The sequence below is a fragment of the Phyllobates terribilis genome, unplaced genomic scaffold, assembly GCF_046119375.1.
Source record: "Phyllobates terribilis strain yellow unplaced genomic scaffold, ASM4611937v1 Scaffold_11__3_contigs__length_659146591, whole genome shotgun sequence".
NCBI classification, from domain to species: Eukaryota; Metazoa; Chordata; class Amphibia; order Anura; family Dendrobatidae; genus Phyllobates; species Phyllobates terribilis.
Window position 1 is genome coordinate 655,649,146 of NW_027362771.1, and position 14,411 is coordinate 655,663,556.

Below are 14,411 nucleotides of genomic sequence, written 5' to 3' on the forward strand. Positions count from 1 at the left end.
GGAGAGGACAGGGCGGGACCCTCCGGTCACCTGGCCCCATGGAAACTCTCGGAGAGGACAGGGCGGGACCCTCCGGTCACCTGGCCCCATGGAAACTCTCGGAGAGGACAGGGCGGGACCCTCCGGTCACCTGGCCCCATGGAAACTCTCGGAGAGGACAGGGCGGGACCCTCCGGTCACCTGGCCCCATGGAAACTCTCGGAGAGGACAGGGCGGGATCCTCCTGTCACCTGGCACCATGGTAACTCTCGGAGAGGCAAGGGCGGGACCCTCCGGTCATCTGGCCCCATGGAAACTCTCGGAGAGGCCAGGGTGGGACCCTCCGGTCGCCTGGCCCCATGGAAACTCTGAGAGGCCAGGGTGGGACCCTCGGGTCTCCTGGTCTTGCACCTCGATGGACTGCTAGCTTCCTTCGCTTGCCGCTACCTCCTCTCTGTGGGGGCCTGCCTGTAGTGGGGGGGGGGCACTGGTTGAGGTAGTCGGCCCTGGAAGTCTCTGCAGTTGCAGCTGTTCTATCCCAGGCGGGCGGAGATGAGGGGGAGACTGTGTGATGTTCCACCATCTTGGGGATTTGCTGGGGCTGTTCTATCCCAGGCGGGCGGAGATGAGGGGGAGACTGTGTGATGTTCCACCATCCTGGAGATTTGCTGGGGCTGTTCTATCCCAGGCGGGCGGAGATGAGAGGGAGACTGTGTGATGTTGCACCATCTTGGGGATTTGCTGGGGCTGTTCTATCCCAGGCGGGCGGAGATGAGGGGGAGACTGTGTGATGTTGCACCATCTTGGGGATTTGCTGGGGCTGTTCTATCCCAGGCGGGCGGAGATGAGGGGGAGACTGTGTGATGTTGCACCATCTTGGGGATTTGCTGGGGCTGTTCTATCCCAGGCGGGCGGAGATGAGGGGGAGACTGTGTGATGTTGCACCATCTTGGGGATTTGCTGGGGCTGTTCTATCCCAGGCGGGCGGAGATGAGGGGGAGACTGTGTGATGTTGCACCATCTTGGGGATTTGCTGGGGCTGTTCTATCCCAGGCGGGCGGAGATGAGGGGGAGACTGTGTGATGTTGCACCATCTTGGGGATTTGCTGGGGCTGTTCTATCCCAGGCGAGCGGAGATGAGGGGGAGACTGTGTGATGTTCCACCATCTTGGGGATTTGCTGGGGCTGTTCTATCCCAGGCGGGCGGAGATGAGGGGGAGACTGTGTGATGTTCCACCATCTTGGGGATTTGCTGGGGCTGTTCTATCCCAGGCGGGCGGAGATGAGGGGGAGACTGTGTGATGTTCCACCATCTTGGGGATTTGCTGGGGCTGTTCTATCCCAGGCGTGCGGAGATGAGGGGGAGACTGTGTGATGTTCCACCATCTTGGGGATTTGCTGGGGCTGTTCTATCCCAGGCGGGCGGAGATGAGGGGGAGACTGTGTGATGTTCCACCATCTTGGGGATTTGCTGGGGCTGTTCTATCCCAGGCGGGCGGAGATGAGGGGGGAGACTGTGTGATGTTGCACCATCTTGGGGATTTGCTGGGGCTGTTCTATCCCAGGCGAGCGGAGATGAGGGGGAGACTGTGTGATGTTCCACCATCTTGGGGATTTGCTGGGGCTGTTCTATCCCAGGCGGGCGGAGATGAGGGGGGAGACTGTGTGATGTTGCACCATCTTGGGGATTTGCTGGGGCTGTTCTATCCCAGGCGGGCGGAGATGAGGGGGAGACTGTGTGATGTTGCACCATCTTGGGGATTTGCTGGGGCTGTTCTATCCCAGGCGAGCGGAGATGAGGGGGAGACTGTGTGATGTTGCACCATCTTGGGGATTTGCTGGGGCTGTTCTATCCCAGGCGGGCGGAGATGAGGGGGAGACTGTGTGATGTTCCACCATCTTGGGGATTTGCTGGGGCTGTTCTATCCCAGGCGGGCGGAGATGAGGGGGAGACTGTGTGATGTTGCACCATCTTGGGGATTTGCTGGGGCTGTTCTATCCCAGGCGGGCGGAGATGAGGGGGAGACTGTGTGATGTTCCACCATCTTGGGGATTTGCTGGGGCTGTTCTATCCCAGGCGGGCGGAGATGAGGGGGGAGACTGTGTGATGTTGCACCATCTTGGGGATTTGCTGGGGCTGTTCTATCCCAGGCGAGCGGAGATGAGGGGGAGACTGTGTGATGTTCCACCATCTTGGGGATTTGCTGGGGCTGTTCTATCCCAGGCGGGCGGAGATGAGGGGGGAGACTGTGTGATGTTGCACCATCTTGGGGATTTGCTGGGGCTGTTCTATCCCAGGCGGGCGGAGATGAGGGGGAGACTGTGTGATGTTGCACCATCTTGGGGATTTGCTGGGGCTGTTCTATCCCAGGCGAGCGGAGATGAGGGGGAGACTGTGTGATGTTGCACCATCTTGGGGATTTGCTGGGGCTGTTCTATCCCAGGCGGGCGGAGATGAGGGGGAGACTGTGTGATGTTGCACCATCTTGGGGATTTGCTGGGGCTGTTCTATCCCAGGCGGGCGGAGATGAGGGGGAGACTGTGTGATGTTGCACCATCTTGGGGATTTGCTGGGGCTGTTCTATCCCAGGCGGGCGGAGATGAGGGGGAGACTGTGTGATGTTCCACCATCTTGGGGATTTGCTGGGGCTGTTCTATCCCAGGTGGGCGGAGATGAGGGGGAGACTGTGTGATGTTCCACCATCTTGGGGATTTGCTGGGGCTGTTCTATCCCAGGCGGGCGGAGATGAGGGGGAGACTGTGTGATGTTGCACCATCTTGGGGATTTGCTGGGGCTGTTCTATCCCAGGCGGGCGGAGATGAGGGGGAGACTGTGTGATGTTCCACCATCTTGGGGATTTGCTGGGGCTGTTCTATCCCAGGCGGGCGGAGATGAGGGGGGAGACTGTGTGATGTTGCACCATCTTGGGGATTTGCTGGGGCTGTTCTATCCCAGGCGAGCGGAGATGAGGGGGAGACTGTGTGATGTTCCACCATCTTGGGGATTTGCTGGGGCTGTTCTATCCCAGGCGGGCGGAGATGAGGGGGAGACTGTGTGATGTTGCACCATCTTGGGGATTTGCTGGGGCTGTTCTATCCCAGGCGGGCGGAGATGAGGGGGAGACTGTGTGATGTTGCACCATCTTGGGGATTTGCTGGGGCTGTTCTATCCCAGGCGAGCGGAGATGAGGGGGAGACTGTGTGATGTTGCACCATCTTGGGGATTTGCTGGGGCTGTTCTATCCCAGGCGGGCGGAGATGAGGGGGAGACTGTGTGATGTTGCACCATCTTGGGGATTTGCTGGGGCTGTTCTATCCCAGGCGGGCGGAGATGAGGGGGAGACTGTGTGATGTTGCACCATCTTGGGGATTTGCTGGGGCTGTTCTATCCCAGGCGGGCGGAGATGAGGGGGAGACTGTGTGATGTTCCACCATCTTGGGGATTTGCTGGGGCTGTTCTATCCCAGGTGGGCGGAGATGAGGGGGAGACTGTGTGATGTTCCACCATCTTGGGGATTTGCTGGGGCTGTTCTATCCCAGGCGGGCGGAGATGAGGGGGAGACTGTGTGATGTTGCACCATCTTGGGGATTTGCTGGGGCTGTTCTATCCCAGGCGGGCGGAGATGAGGGGGAGACTGTGTGATGTTCCACCATCTTGGGGATTTGCTGGGGCTGTTCTATCCCAGGCGGGCGGAGATGAGGGGGAGACTGTGTGATGTTCCACCATCTTGGGGATTTGCTGGGGCTGTTCTATGTGTTTATTCTCCGCCTTGTGGTTCAGTAAAGTCTCGCCACGCTGTGTTACCCTCACCCTATGTTGTCTGACTAGGGAGACCCCGGATCCTCACAGCGCCCCTCATGGGGGGAGGGGGGGGGATTGAGTCGCACGCTCCTTACAACGAAGGGGGAGGGGGGGCCGCGCTCCTGTATGGGGGTCGCCAGCACTCACCTCAGGTCGCGGCGCTCGGAGCTCACACACCGTCTCCCTCTCTCGGTGTCCGGGGGGCGGCGCTGCTGAGCGACTGGAGCGGGACGCGGCCTCTTCCGGTGTCTCTCGCCTACTCCATGACGCTTCCCAGGAATCCGCCCGGACGTGACGTCACTTCCGCCAACCATTCGCCAATGAGGGCCGCAGCTCGTCCGCCAACCATCGGAACGTCCGGCTTGTTCTTTTCCGCCAACCAGGGGGAACTTCCGGCAGCCGCTGTCAGACTCGTCTCCTTGGTGACATCGTAAAGCGCCCGGGCAGGTGCCGTAAAGCGGCGGCCATGGCGGAGCTGCACCCCCGCACCGGCAAGCTGGTCATCCTCAGCAACGGAAACCGGACGGCGACCCGGAAGCAGCCGGCGCAGGAGTTCAACCAGGGCCTGGTGCTGAGCGCCCGTCCGCTGACCCCGGGGGAGGTGTTCACCGTCCGCCTGGACCGCAAGGTGCGACCCCCGGAGACCCCGAGTGTGCGGAGCCCCAGTGTGCGACCCCCGGAGTAGAGGAGGGAGCCCAGGGCGTGTGACAGGGTCTGCGGCCGCTGTGTGGAGGGGTATGGCCCCTACATGAGGCATAAGACCCCTATATATAATATATCCCCCCTATGTTAGTGTATGACCCCTGTATGAGGTCTGATCCCCTATATATGTATGCCCCCCATATGAGGCATAAGACCCCTATATGAGGTGTGATCCCCCTATATATAATGTATGCCCCCTAAATGAGGTGTGATCCCCCTATATATAATGTATGCCCCCTAAATGAGGTGTGATCCCCCTATATATAATGTATGCCCCCTATATGAGGTGTGATCCCCCTATATATAATGTATGCCCCCTATATATAATGTATGCCCCCTAAATGAGGTGTGATCCCCCTATATATAATGTATGCTCCCTATATGAGGTGTGATCCCCCTATATATAATGTATGCCCCCTATATGAGGTGTGATCCCCCTATATATAATGTATGTCCCCTATATGAGGTGTGATCCCCCTATATATAATGTATGCCCCCTATATGAGGTGTGATCCCCCTATATATAATGTATGTCCCCTATATGAGGTGTGATCCCCCTATATATAATGTATGCCCCCTATATGAGGTGTGATCCCCCTATATATAATGTATGCCCCCTATATGAGGTGTGATCCCCCTATATATAATGTATGCCCCTATATGAGGTGTGATCCCCCTATATATAATATATGCCCCCATATGAGGTGTGATCCCCCTATATATAATGTATGCCCCCTATATGAGGTGTGATCCCCCTATATATAATATATGCCCCCATATGAGGTGTGATCCCCCTATATATAATGTATGCCCCCTATATGAGGTGTGATCCCCCTATATATAATGTATGTCCCCTATATGAGGTGTGATCCCCCTATATATAATGTATGTCCCCTATATGAGGTGTGATCCCTCTATATATAATGTATGCCCCCTATATATAATGTATGCCCCCTAAATGAGATGTGATCCCCCTATATATAATGTATGCTCCCTATATGAGGTGTGATCCCCCTATATATAATGTATGCCCCCTATATGAGGTGTGATCCCCCTATATATAATGTATGTCCCCTATATGAGGTGTGATCCCCCTATATATAATGTATGTCCCCTATATGAGGTGTGATCCCCCTATATATAATGTATGCCCCCTATATGAGGTGTGATCCCCCTATATATAATGTATGCCCCCTATATGAGGTGTGATCCCCCTATATATAATGTATGCCCCCTATATGAGGTGTGATCCCCCTATATATAATGTATGTCCCCTATATGAGGTGTGATCCCCCTATATATAATATATGCCCCCATATGAGGTGTGATCCCCCTATATATAATGTATGCCCCCTATATGAGGTGTGATCCCCCTATATATAATGTATGCCCCCTATATGAGGTGTGATCCCCCTATATATAATGTATGCCCCCTATATGAGGTGTGATCCCTCTATATATAATGTATGCCCCTATATGAGGTGTGACCCGCTATATATAATGTATGCCCCCTATATGAGGTGTGATCCCCCTATATATAATGTATGCCCCCTAAATGAAGTGTGATCCCCCTATATATAATATATGCCCCCTATATGAGGTGTGATCCTCCTATATATAATATATGCCCCCTATATGAGGTGTGACCCCCCTATATATAGTGTGATCCCCCTATATATAATGTGTGATCCCCTATATATAATGTATGCCCCCTATATGAGGTGTGATCCCCTATATATAATGTATGCCCCCTATATGAGGTGTGATCCCCCTACATATAATGTATTACCCCCTATATCAGGTGTGATCCCCCTACATATAATGTATGCCCCCTATATGATGTGTGATCCCCCTACATATAATGTATTACCCCCTATATCAGGTGTGATCCCCTATATATAATGTATGCCCCCTGTATGAGGTGTGATCCCCCTATATATAATGTATGCCCCCTATATATAATGTATACCCCCTATATGAGGTGTGATCCCCCTATATCTAATATATGCCCCCTATATGAGGTGTGATTCCCCTATATTTAATATGTGCCCCCTATATGAGGTGTGATCCCCCTACATATAATGTATTACCCCCTATATCAGGTGTGATCCCCCTACATATAATGTATGCCCCCTATATGATGTGTGATCCCCCTACATATAATGTATTACCCCCTATATCAGGTGTGATCCCCTATATATAATGTGTGCCCCCTATATGAGGTGTGATCCCCTATATAATGAAAGCCCCCTATGCGAGGTGTGATCCCCTATATATAATGTAAGACCCCTATATGAGGTGTGACCCCACCATGTGAGGCGTGATCCCCCCTCCCCCATGTGAGGCGTGATCCCCCCTCCCCCATGTGAGGCGTGATCCCCCCTCCCCCATGTGAGGCGTGATCCCCCCTCCCCCATGTGAGGCGTGATCCCCCCTCCCCCATGTGAGGCGTGATCCCCCCTCCCCCATGTGAGGCGTGATCCCCCCTCCCCCATGTGAGGCGTGATCCCCCCTCCCCCATGTGAGGCGTGATCCCCCCCTCCCCCATGTGAGGCGTGATCCCCCCCTCCCCCATGTGAGGCGTGATCCCCCCCTCCCCCATGTGAGGCGTGATCCCCCCCTCCCCCATGTGAGGCGTGATCCCCCCCTCCCCCATGTGAGGCGTGATCCCCCCCTCCCCCATGTGAGGCGTGATCCCCCCCTCCCCCATGTGAGGCGTGATCCCCCCCTCCCCCATGTGAGGCGTGATCCCCCCTCCCCCATGTGAGGCGTGATCCCCCCCTCCCCCATGTGAGGCGTGATCCCCCCCTCCCCCATGTGAGGCGTGATCCCCCCCTCCCCCATGTGAGGCGTGATCCCCCCCTCCCCCATGTGAGGCGTGATCCCCCCCTCCCCCATGTGAGGCGTGATCCCCCCCTCCCCCATGTGAGGCGTGATCCCCCCCTCCCCCATGTGAGGCGTGATCCCCCCCTCCCCCATGTGAGGCGTGATCCCCCCCTCCCCCATGTGAGGCGTGATCCCCCCCTCCCCCATGTGAGGCGTGATCCCCCCCTCCCCCATGTGAGGCGTGATCCCCCCCTCCCCCATGTGAGGCGTGATCCCCCCCTCCCCCATGTGAGGCGTGATCCCCCCCTCCCCCATGTGAGGCGTGATCCCCCCTCCCCCATGTGAGGCGTGATCCCCCCTCCCCCATGTGAGGCGTGATCCCCCCCTCCCCCATGTGAGGCGTGATCCCCCCCTCCCCCATGTGAGGCGTGATCCCCCCCTCCCCCATGTGAGGCGTGATCCCCCCCTCCCCCATGTGAGGCGTGATCCCCCCCTCCCCCATGTGAGGCGTGATCCCCCCCTCCCCCATGTGAGGCGTGATCCCCCCCTCCCCCATGTGAGGCGTGATCCCCCCCTCCCCCATGTGAGGCGTGATCCCCCCCTCCCCCATGTGAGGCGTGATCCCCCCCTCCCCCATGTGAGGCGTGATCCCCCCCTCCCCCATGTGAGGCGTGATCCCCCCCTCCCCCATGTGAGGCGTGATCCCCCCTCCCCCATGTGAGGCGTGATCCCCCCCTCCCCCATGTGAGGCGTGATCCCCCCCTCCCCCATGTGAGGCGTGATCCCCCCCTCCCCCATGTGAGGCGTGACCCCCCCTCCCCCATGTGAGGCGTGACCCCCCCCCTCCCCCATGTGAGGCGTGACCCCCCCCTCCCCCATGTGAGGCGTGACCCCCCCCCCTCCCCCATGTGAGGCGTGACCCCCCCCTCCCCCATGTGAGGTGTGACCCCACCCCTCCCCCATGTGAGGTGTGACCCCCCCCATGTGAGGTGTGACCCCCCCCTCCCCCATGTGAGGTGTGACCCCCCCTCCCCCATGTGAGGTGTGATCCTCCCACACCCCTATATGAGGTGTGATCCCCCCCACCCCTTTATGAGATATAAGACCCCTATGTTATGTATCCCCCCTATATGAGGTGTGATTTTCCCCCCCTCCCTATATAAGGTGTGATCCCCCCCTATATGAGGTATAAGATGCCCCCTCCCTCCCCCTGTGTGGTGCGCGATGCCCCCTCCCTCCCCCTGTGTGGTGCGCGATGCCCCCTCCCTCCCCCCGTGTGGTGCGCGATGCTCCCTCCCTCCCCCCGTGTGGTGCGCGATGCTCCCTCCCTCCCCCCGTGTGGTGCGCGATGCCCCCTCCCTCCCCCCGTGTGGTGCGCGATGCCCCCTCCCTCCCCCCTCCCTCCCCCCTCCCTCCCCCCGTGTGGTGCGCAATGCCCCCTCCCTCCCCCCGTGTGGTGCGCGATGCCCCCTCCCTCCCCCCGTGTGGTGCGCGATGCCCCCTCCCTCCCCCCGTGTGGTGCGCGATGCCCCCTCCCTCCCCCCGTGTGGTGCGCGATGCCCCCTCCCTCCCCCCGTGTGGTGCGCGATGCCCCCTCCCTCCCCCCGTGTGGTGCGCGATGCCCCCTCCCTCCCCCCGTGTGGTGCGCGATGCCCCCTCCCTCCCCCCGTGTGGTGCGCGATGCCCCCTCCCTCCCCCCGTGTGGTGCGCGATGCCCCCTCCCTCCCCCCGTGTGGTGCGCGATGCCCCCTCCCTCCCCCCGTGTGGTGCGCGATGCCCCCTCCCTCCCCCCGTGTGGTGCGCGATGCCCCCTCCCTCCCCCCGTGTGGTGCGCGATGCCCCCTCCCTCCCCCCGTGTGGTGCGCGATGCCCCCTCCCTCCCCCCGTGTGGTGCGCGATGCCCCCTCCCTCCCCCCGTGTGGTGCGCGATGCCTCCTCCCTCCCTCCCCCCGTGTGGTGCGCGATGCCCCCTCCCTCCCTCCCCCCGTGTGGTGCGCGATGCCCCCTCCCTCCCCCCGTGTGGTGCGCGATGCCCCCTCCCTCCCCCCGTGTGGTGCGCGATGCCCCCTCCCTCCCCCCGTGTGGTGCGCGATGCCCCCTCCCTCCCCCCGTGTGGTGCGCGATGCCTCCTCCCTCCCTCCCCCCGTGTGGTGCGCGATGCCCCCTCCCTCCCTCCCCCCGTGTGGTGCGCGATGCCCCCTCCCTCCCTCCCCCCGTGTGGTGCGCGATGCCCCCTCCCTCCCCCCGTGTGGTGCGCGATGCCCCCTCCCCTGTCACTGGTGTGTCAGAAGTGACAGTCACCCTGCAGTTGGTTGCAGGAGAGCTCTTCGTTTGGCATTACAGACACCTTCTTAGAGGCTGTCTCTCTAGGACCCAGCGGCAACATTTTTATTGCTAATTAACACCCTGGCCTGGGTGTATAAATACCTGCTGTCTGCTTGAGGGAGGTGCCGGCGATATTCATTACTCCTTGTAAAGGCTCAGACCAAGTGCATTACTTCTTCCTCTCTGGAGCTATGAGGACGGGTGTTCATCTCTCTGAAGTCGACTAAAAGCTAAGCTATCTTCCCTTGTTTGTTCCGCCTTGTTGTCTTTAGTTCTCAGTGGGGATCGACTAGTGCTCATCTCTCTCCTCTCCTCTCTCAGTACAGACCAAAAGTTTGGACACACCTTCTCATTTAAAGATTTTTCTGTATTTTCACGACTATGAAAATTGTACATTCACACTGAAGGCATCAAAACTATGAATTACCACATGTGGAATTATATACTTAACAAAAAAGTGTAAGAAAATATGTCTTATATTCTAGGTTCTTCACAGTAGCCACCTTTTGCTTTGATGACTGCTTTGCACACTCTTGGCATTCTCTTGATGAGCTTCAAGAGGTAGTCAGCAGGGGAATCGGTCAGTGGAGACGTACAGTTCGAAATTCCGTAGATGGGTAACGGATTCCAAATGGAAGGACTCAGCCCTTAGAAGCCAATTTTGTGAGGGGCTTATGGAAAGTTTGAAAGATGCCTTGGCAGTATATGAAACCTCTGTCTTTGGAGGCTGCCATGTTTTTGGCCATACGTCTTGATAGGCGCCTTCGGGACAGACGGGTGAGGCCACCTTCTCCTGGGCCTTCTTGTCGGGGTTGTGTACCGCGGTCTGGGGGTGAACCAGTACTGGGGGAGGTGGAGGAACCCATGCAGTTAGGGGTTGTCTCTACATCATACATCTCCCCCGAGATTTGCAAGAAAAGAGGCGTATGTTTTTTTTTTTGTGGGAAAAAGGGACATTTTGTTGGGACCTGTCCTTCAATTCCTAAACAAAAGCTGAGGTGGTGCTAAAGAGCAAAACTGAGAAAATTTCTGTGTTTGTTGACAGTGGAGCCGGAGTCAGCATGGTTGATGCTGAGTTTGTGAGAACTCATGGTCTTGCTTGCTGTACTTTAGATAAACCTATTTCCATCTTCGCCATCGACTCGGCGCCACTTGCACAGAAAGCATTTACTCAGATTGTACATAATGTAAAACTGAGGGTGGAGTCGGTTCATTGTGAGATAATCCCTTGCTATGTCCTGGACGGTCTTCCCACCCCAATTGTTTTGGGTATTCCTTGGCTTGTTAAACATAATCCGATAGTGGATTGGCAAGCCATGGAGATTACTGCCATGAGAACTGTTTAGATATTTCCCTTGCTACTGTCTCTACGGAAATATTACCTGCTTTTCTGTCTGGTTTTGAAGACGTTTTTCCTGAGAGGGGGTGTCAGAATTTGCCTCCTCATCGTACTTATGACTGTCCTATTAACCTGACCCCCGGAGCTAAACTACCGAAGTCCAGACTGTATAATCTTTCTGGCCCTGAGAGACAAGCCATGAAGGATTTCATTGCGGAAAGTCTGGAGAAGGGACACATCAGACCCTCATCTTCGCCCGTGGCAGCAGGGTTGTTCTTTGTGAAGAAGAAAGATTTCCGAGAATTAAATCAAATTACCATCCGTGATCCATACCCTCTTCCTCTGATTCCAGATTTGTTCAGCCAGGTTGTGGGAGCTAAGGTGTTCTCCAAGTTGGATTTAAGGGGAGCCTACAACCTGGTTAGAATCAGAGAAGGGGACGGATGGAAAACAGCGTTCAATACCCCGGAAGGACATTTTGAGAATTTGGTTATGCCTTTTGTTTTGACCAATGAACTTGCGGTATTCCAGCATTTCATAAATGATATTTTCTCAATACTCCTTCCACGACAGCATTGGAGGATGTTGTCCACGCCCTATTGGGGGACAGGAACATAGAGAGTTTAAAAGCCCCTCCCCACCATCAATCCCCAGTGTTTTCCTGTCCCCCTTGGAGCATGGAGAGATCCTGCAGTGCTGTCGGGCCGGCAGGGCAGCGCTGTATTTTTACCTGTATTTGCCGGGCAGTGGTCGGTCAGGGTGCTCCCTCCTCCCTCCATGCTGCTCCCTTTTGGGACCATCCTGGCTTCCTGCGCCCCACAGAGGGTAAAAGAAGCCGGGGGATCATTCATGCCGGAGGCCGCTCCTGCTCACCGGCATCTCCTCTTTCCTGGCGGCCTGGGGAGCGCGGACGTCGCCGCGCGCACCGGAAGTGGCGTTGCCGCGGGTCCTACCGCTTCCGGCCTGAGCGTTCCACGCTGAGATGTGTGGTGGGGCGCTCGGGAGCCGACAGGCGGTTTGGACGCGCGCCAGTTGACGCTCCGGTCGGGGCGCTCCATGTGGGACGCTGAATGTTTGTTCCAGGACCGTCAAGGCCCATACCAACCCTGGATTGGCCCTTAAGTGACCGAAAAGTGGAGGGGACTGAGGTCCCTTGCTGGGAAGCACGATTTTTTATTTAAAACCCGCCTGAAGACACCAAAAGGTAAGGCTATTCCCACCATGGAAGGTGACAGGTCCAGTATCCCTGCATCTGCAGAGCCCAGCATGCCCTCGGCTACAGTGAGTAGTACCTGGGTGGTCACTATGGGGTTATCTCAGCCTCCTGTTTTAGATGTCATTAGATCTCCCCTCCTAGTTACATGGGTTCCCTTCTCTTCCCCTTTCTTAGGAAGACAAGGCCCCCGCTTCTAAAAAGGATAAAGACCAGCCCCGTAGATGTGGCATCTATACAAAAAAACTGTCCTCATCCTATAAAAAGAAGTTGTGTCAGCCCTGTACGGATAAAATAATTAGAGAAGAAAACCCCTCGCTGCTCGAGGAGCTTAGATCACTCGTTAGACAGAAGGTCCAGGTGGTTAGACAGGAGGTCCAAGCTTGTTTTGCTGCCCTGCCTGTCTATTTCTCCTCCAGGCCCTCTCCCCCTAAGAAGGGAAAAATTCAAGAATTAGGTCAGATGTAGTCTCTATGGATGCTAGTAGCTCAGCCTCTGATGATTTTGAGGAATTGGCATCCGTAGGGCCTGCCAAAAAAGTAGAAACCGGTAGATATTATTTTTCCTCGGACAACTTCGAGGAACTACTGGACGCAGTTAGAGGCACTATGGGGCTAGAGGAAGTGGAGGTTCCCTGTTCTGTTCAAGACGAGATGTTTAGGGGCCTTAAATCAAAAAAGCAGACTGGTTTTCCAGTCCATGAGGTAATTAGAGATCTCATCTGACAGGAATGGGAATCCCCGGAAAATCGTCTCACCACCCCTTTGGAATTAAAACATAGATTTCCGCTAGAGGGTGAAGGATTTGAGTGGGAAATCCCTAAGGTGGACATCCACGTGGCTAGGGTAGTGAGGAAAACCTCATTACCCTTTGAGGACTCGTCCCAATTAAAGGATCCTTTGGACCGCAAAATGGAAAGCGTCCTTAAAAAATCATGGGAATCCTCCTCTCCCTCTCTCAAAGTCAATATTTCCTTGACTTGTGTGGCCAGATCCCTCTTCAAATGGCTGACCCAACTGGAGGAACATCTGTCTCAGGGCACGTCCAGGGCAGACCTGCTTGACTCCATCCCTCTCCTTCAAAAAGCCACAGGTTTCTTAGCGGACGCCTCGGCTGAGTCAGTCCGTATCGCGCCAGGGCTGCTGTCCTGTCCAATACTGCCCGCCGTGCACTATGGCTCAAAACATGGAGTGGGGATGTCACCTCTAAAGTCAAGCTCTGTTCCATTCCAAGGAAAATATGTATTTGGCCCAGCCCTGGATGAAATCCTGGAAAAGGCTTCGGACAGGAAGAAAACCCTTCCCGAACAGAAACCGGCTAAGATGTTCCTTTCGGCCTTCCCAAAGTCACCCCTCACAGTATAGAGGAAAGGAAAAATCTGGGCGCTGGAGCTATCCTAAAGGCGGCAAGGGCCGCAACATCCTTGTACCCCAGCAACAACACCAGCAGCAGGACAGGCAATGACTTGGTCCGTGTAGGGGGGCGTCTCTCGAGTTTCTTTCCCCAGTGGCGGGCAATATCTTTCTGCTAGTGGATGCTCAATACCATCGAGGAGGGTCTTCTTTTGGAATTCGAGAGTCGCCCCACCTCAGATCCTGAGGGTTGCGTCCCTTCCTTCTCGGGGGGCTCAGGAACTCCTATCGGTCGCCCTAAAAAACCTTCTGAATATGGGAGTGGTGTCTCTGGTCGCCCCCTGGCCGTGAGGGGACGGGTCACTACTCAAAAATATTCCTAATACTGAAGCCATCAGGGACCCCACGCATCATAATCAACCTGAAGTCCCTAAACCATCACATCAAATACAGGCGATTCAAGATGGAGTCTGTAAAATCAACTATTCCCCTAATAGGGAAAGACTTCGTCATGGCGACCATAGATTTAAAAGACGCGTACTACCATGTGTCGATTTATCCGTCCCACAGGAAGTTCCTGCGGTTTGCAGTCCTCAGGGACAATATAACAGTTCACTACCAGTACAACTCCGGCATCTCTTCAGCACCCCGAGTGTTTACGAAGATTATGGCAGAAGTCATCGCACTCATCCAGAAACAGGGTGTCTGCATAATTCCATACTTCAGTGGTGACTCTCAATCTTCACGTCTCTATAGCTTTAAAAAGTTGGGTTCCAAACCTAAAAAAGTCGGAACTCGTCCCTTCATCAAGGAGGAAATTCCTTGGTGTCTTGCTGGACTCCAACAAACAGATGTCCTTTCTACCATTGGAGC

The 14,411-nt window shown here is 55.9% G+C and overlaps 2 protein-coding genes across 3 annotated transcripts in view; one reads left to right on the forward strand and one right to left on the reverse strand.

Moving 5' to 3' along the window:
• Positions 1-4,104, reverse strand: part of GPS2 (G protein pathway suppressor 2) — a 48,229-nt gene extending 44,125 nt beyond the window's left edge. Inside the window, exon 1 of the mRNA XM_073654640.1 lies at positions 3,929-4,104. Coding sequence (XP_073510741.1) covers positions 3,929-4,095 — 167 coding nt within the window. The 5' untranslated portion in view covers positions 4,096-4,104. The remainder of the gene's footprint in view (positions 1-3,928) is intronic.
• Positions 4,105-4,134: 30 nt separating this feature from the next.
• Positions 4,135-14,411, forward strand: part of NEURL4 (neuralized E3 ubiquitin protein ligase 4) — a 254,722-nt gene continuing 244,445 nt past the window's right edge. Inside the window, exon 1 of one of the 2 annotated variants that reach the window (XM_073654639.1) lies at positions 4,135-4,409. In XM_073654639.1, coding sequence (XP_073510740.1) covers positions 4,248-4,409 — 162 coding nt within the window. In that variant the 5' untranslated portion in view covers positions 4,135-4,247. The remainder of the gene's footprint in view (positions 4,410-14,411) is intronic. The other variant, XM_073654638.1, reaches the window with a different exon arrangement.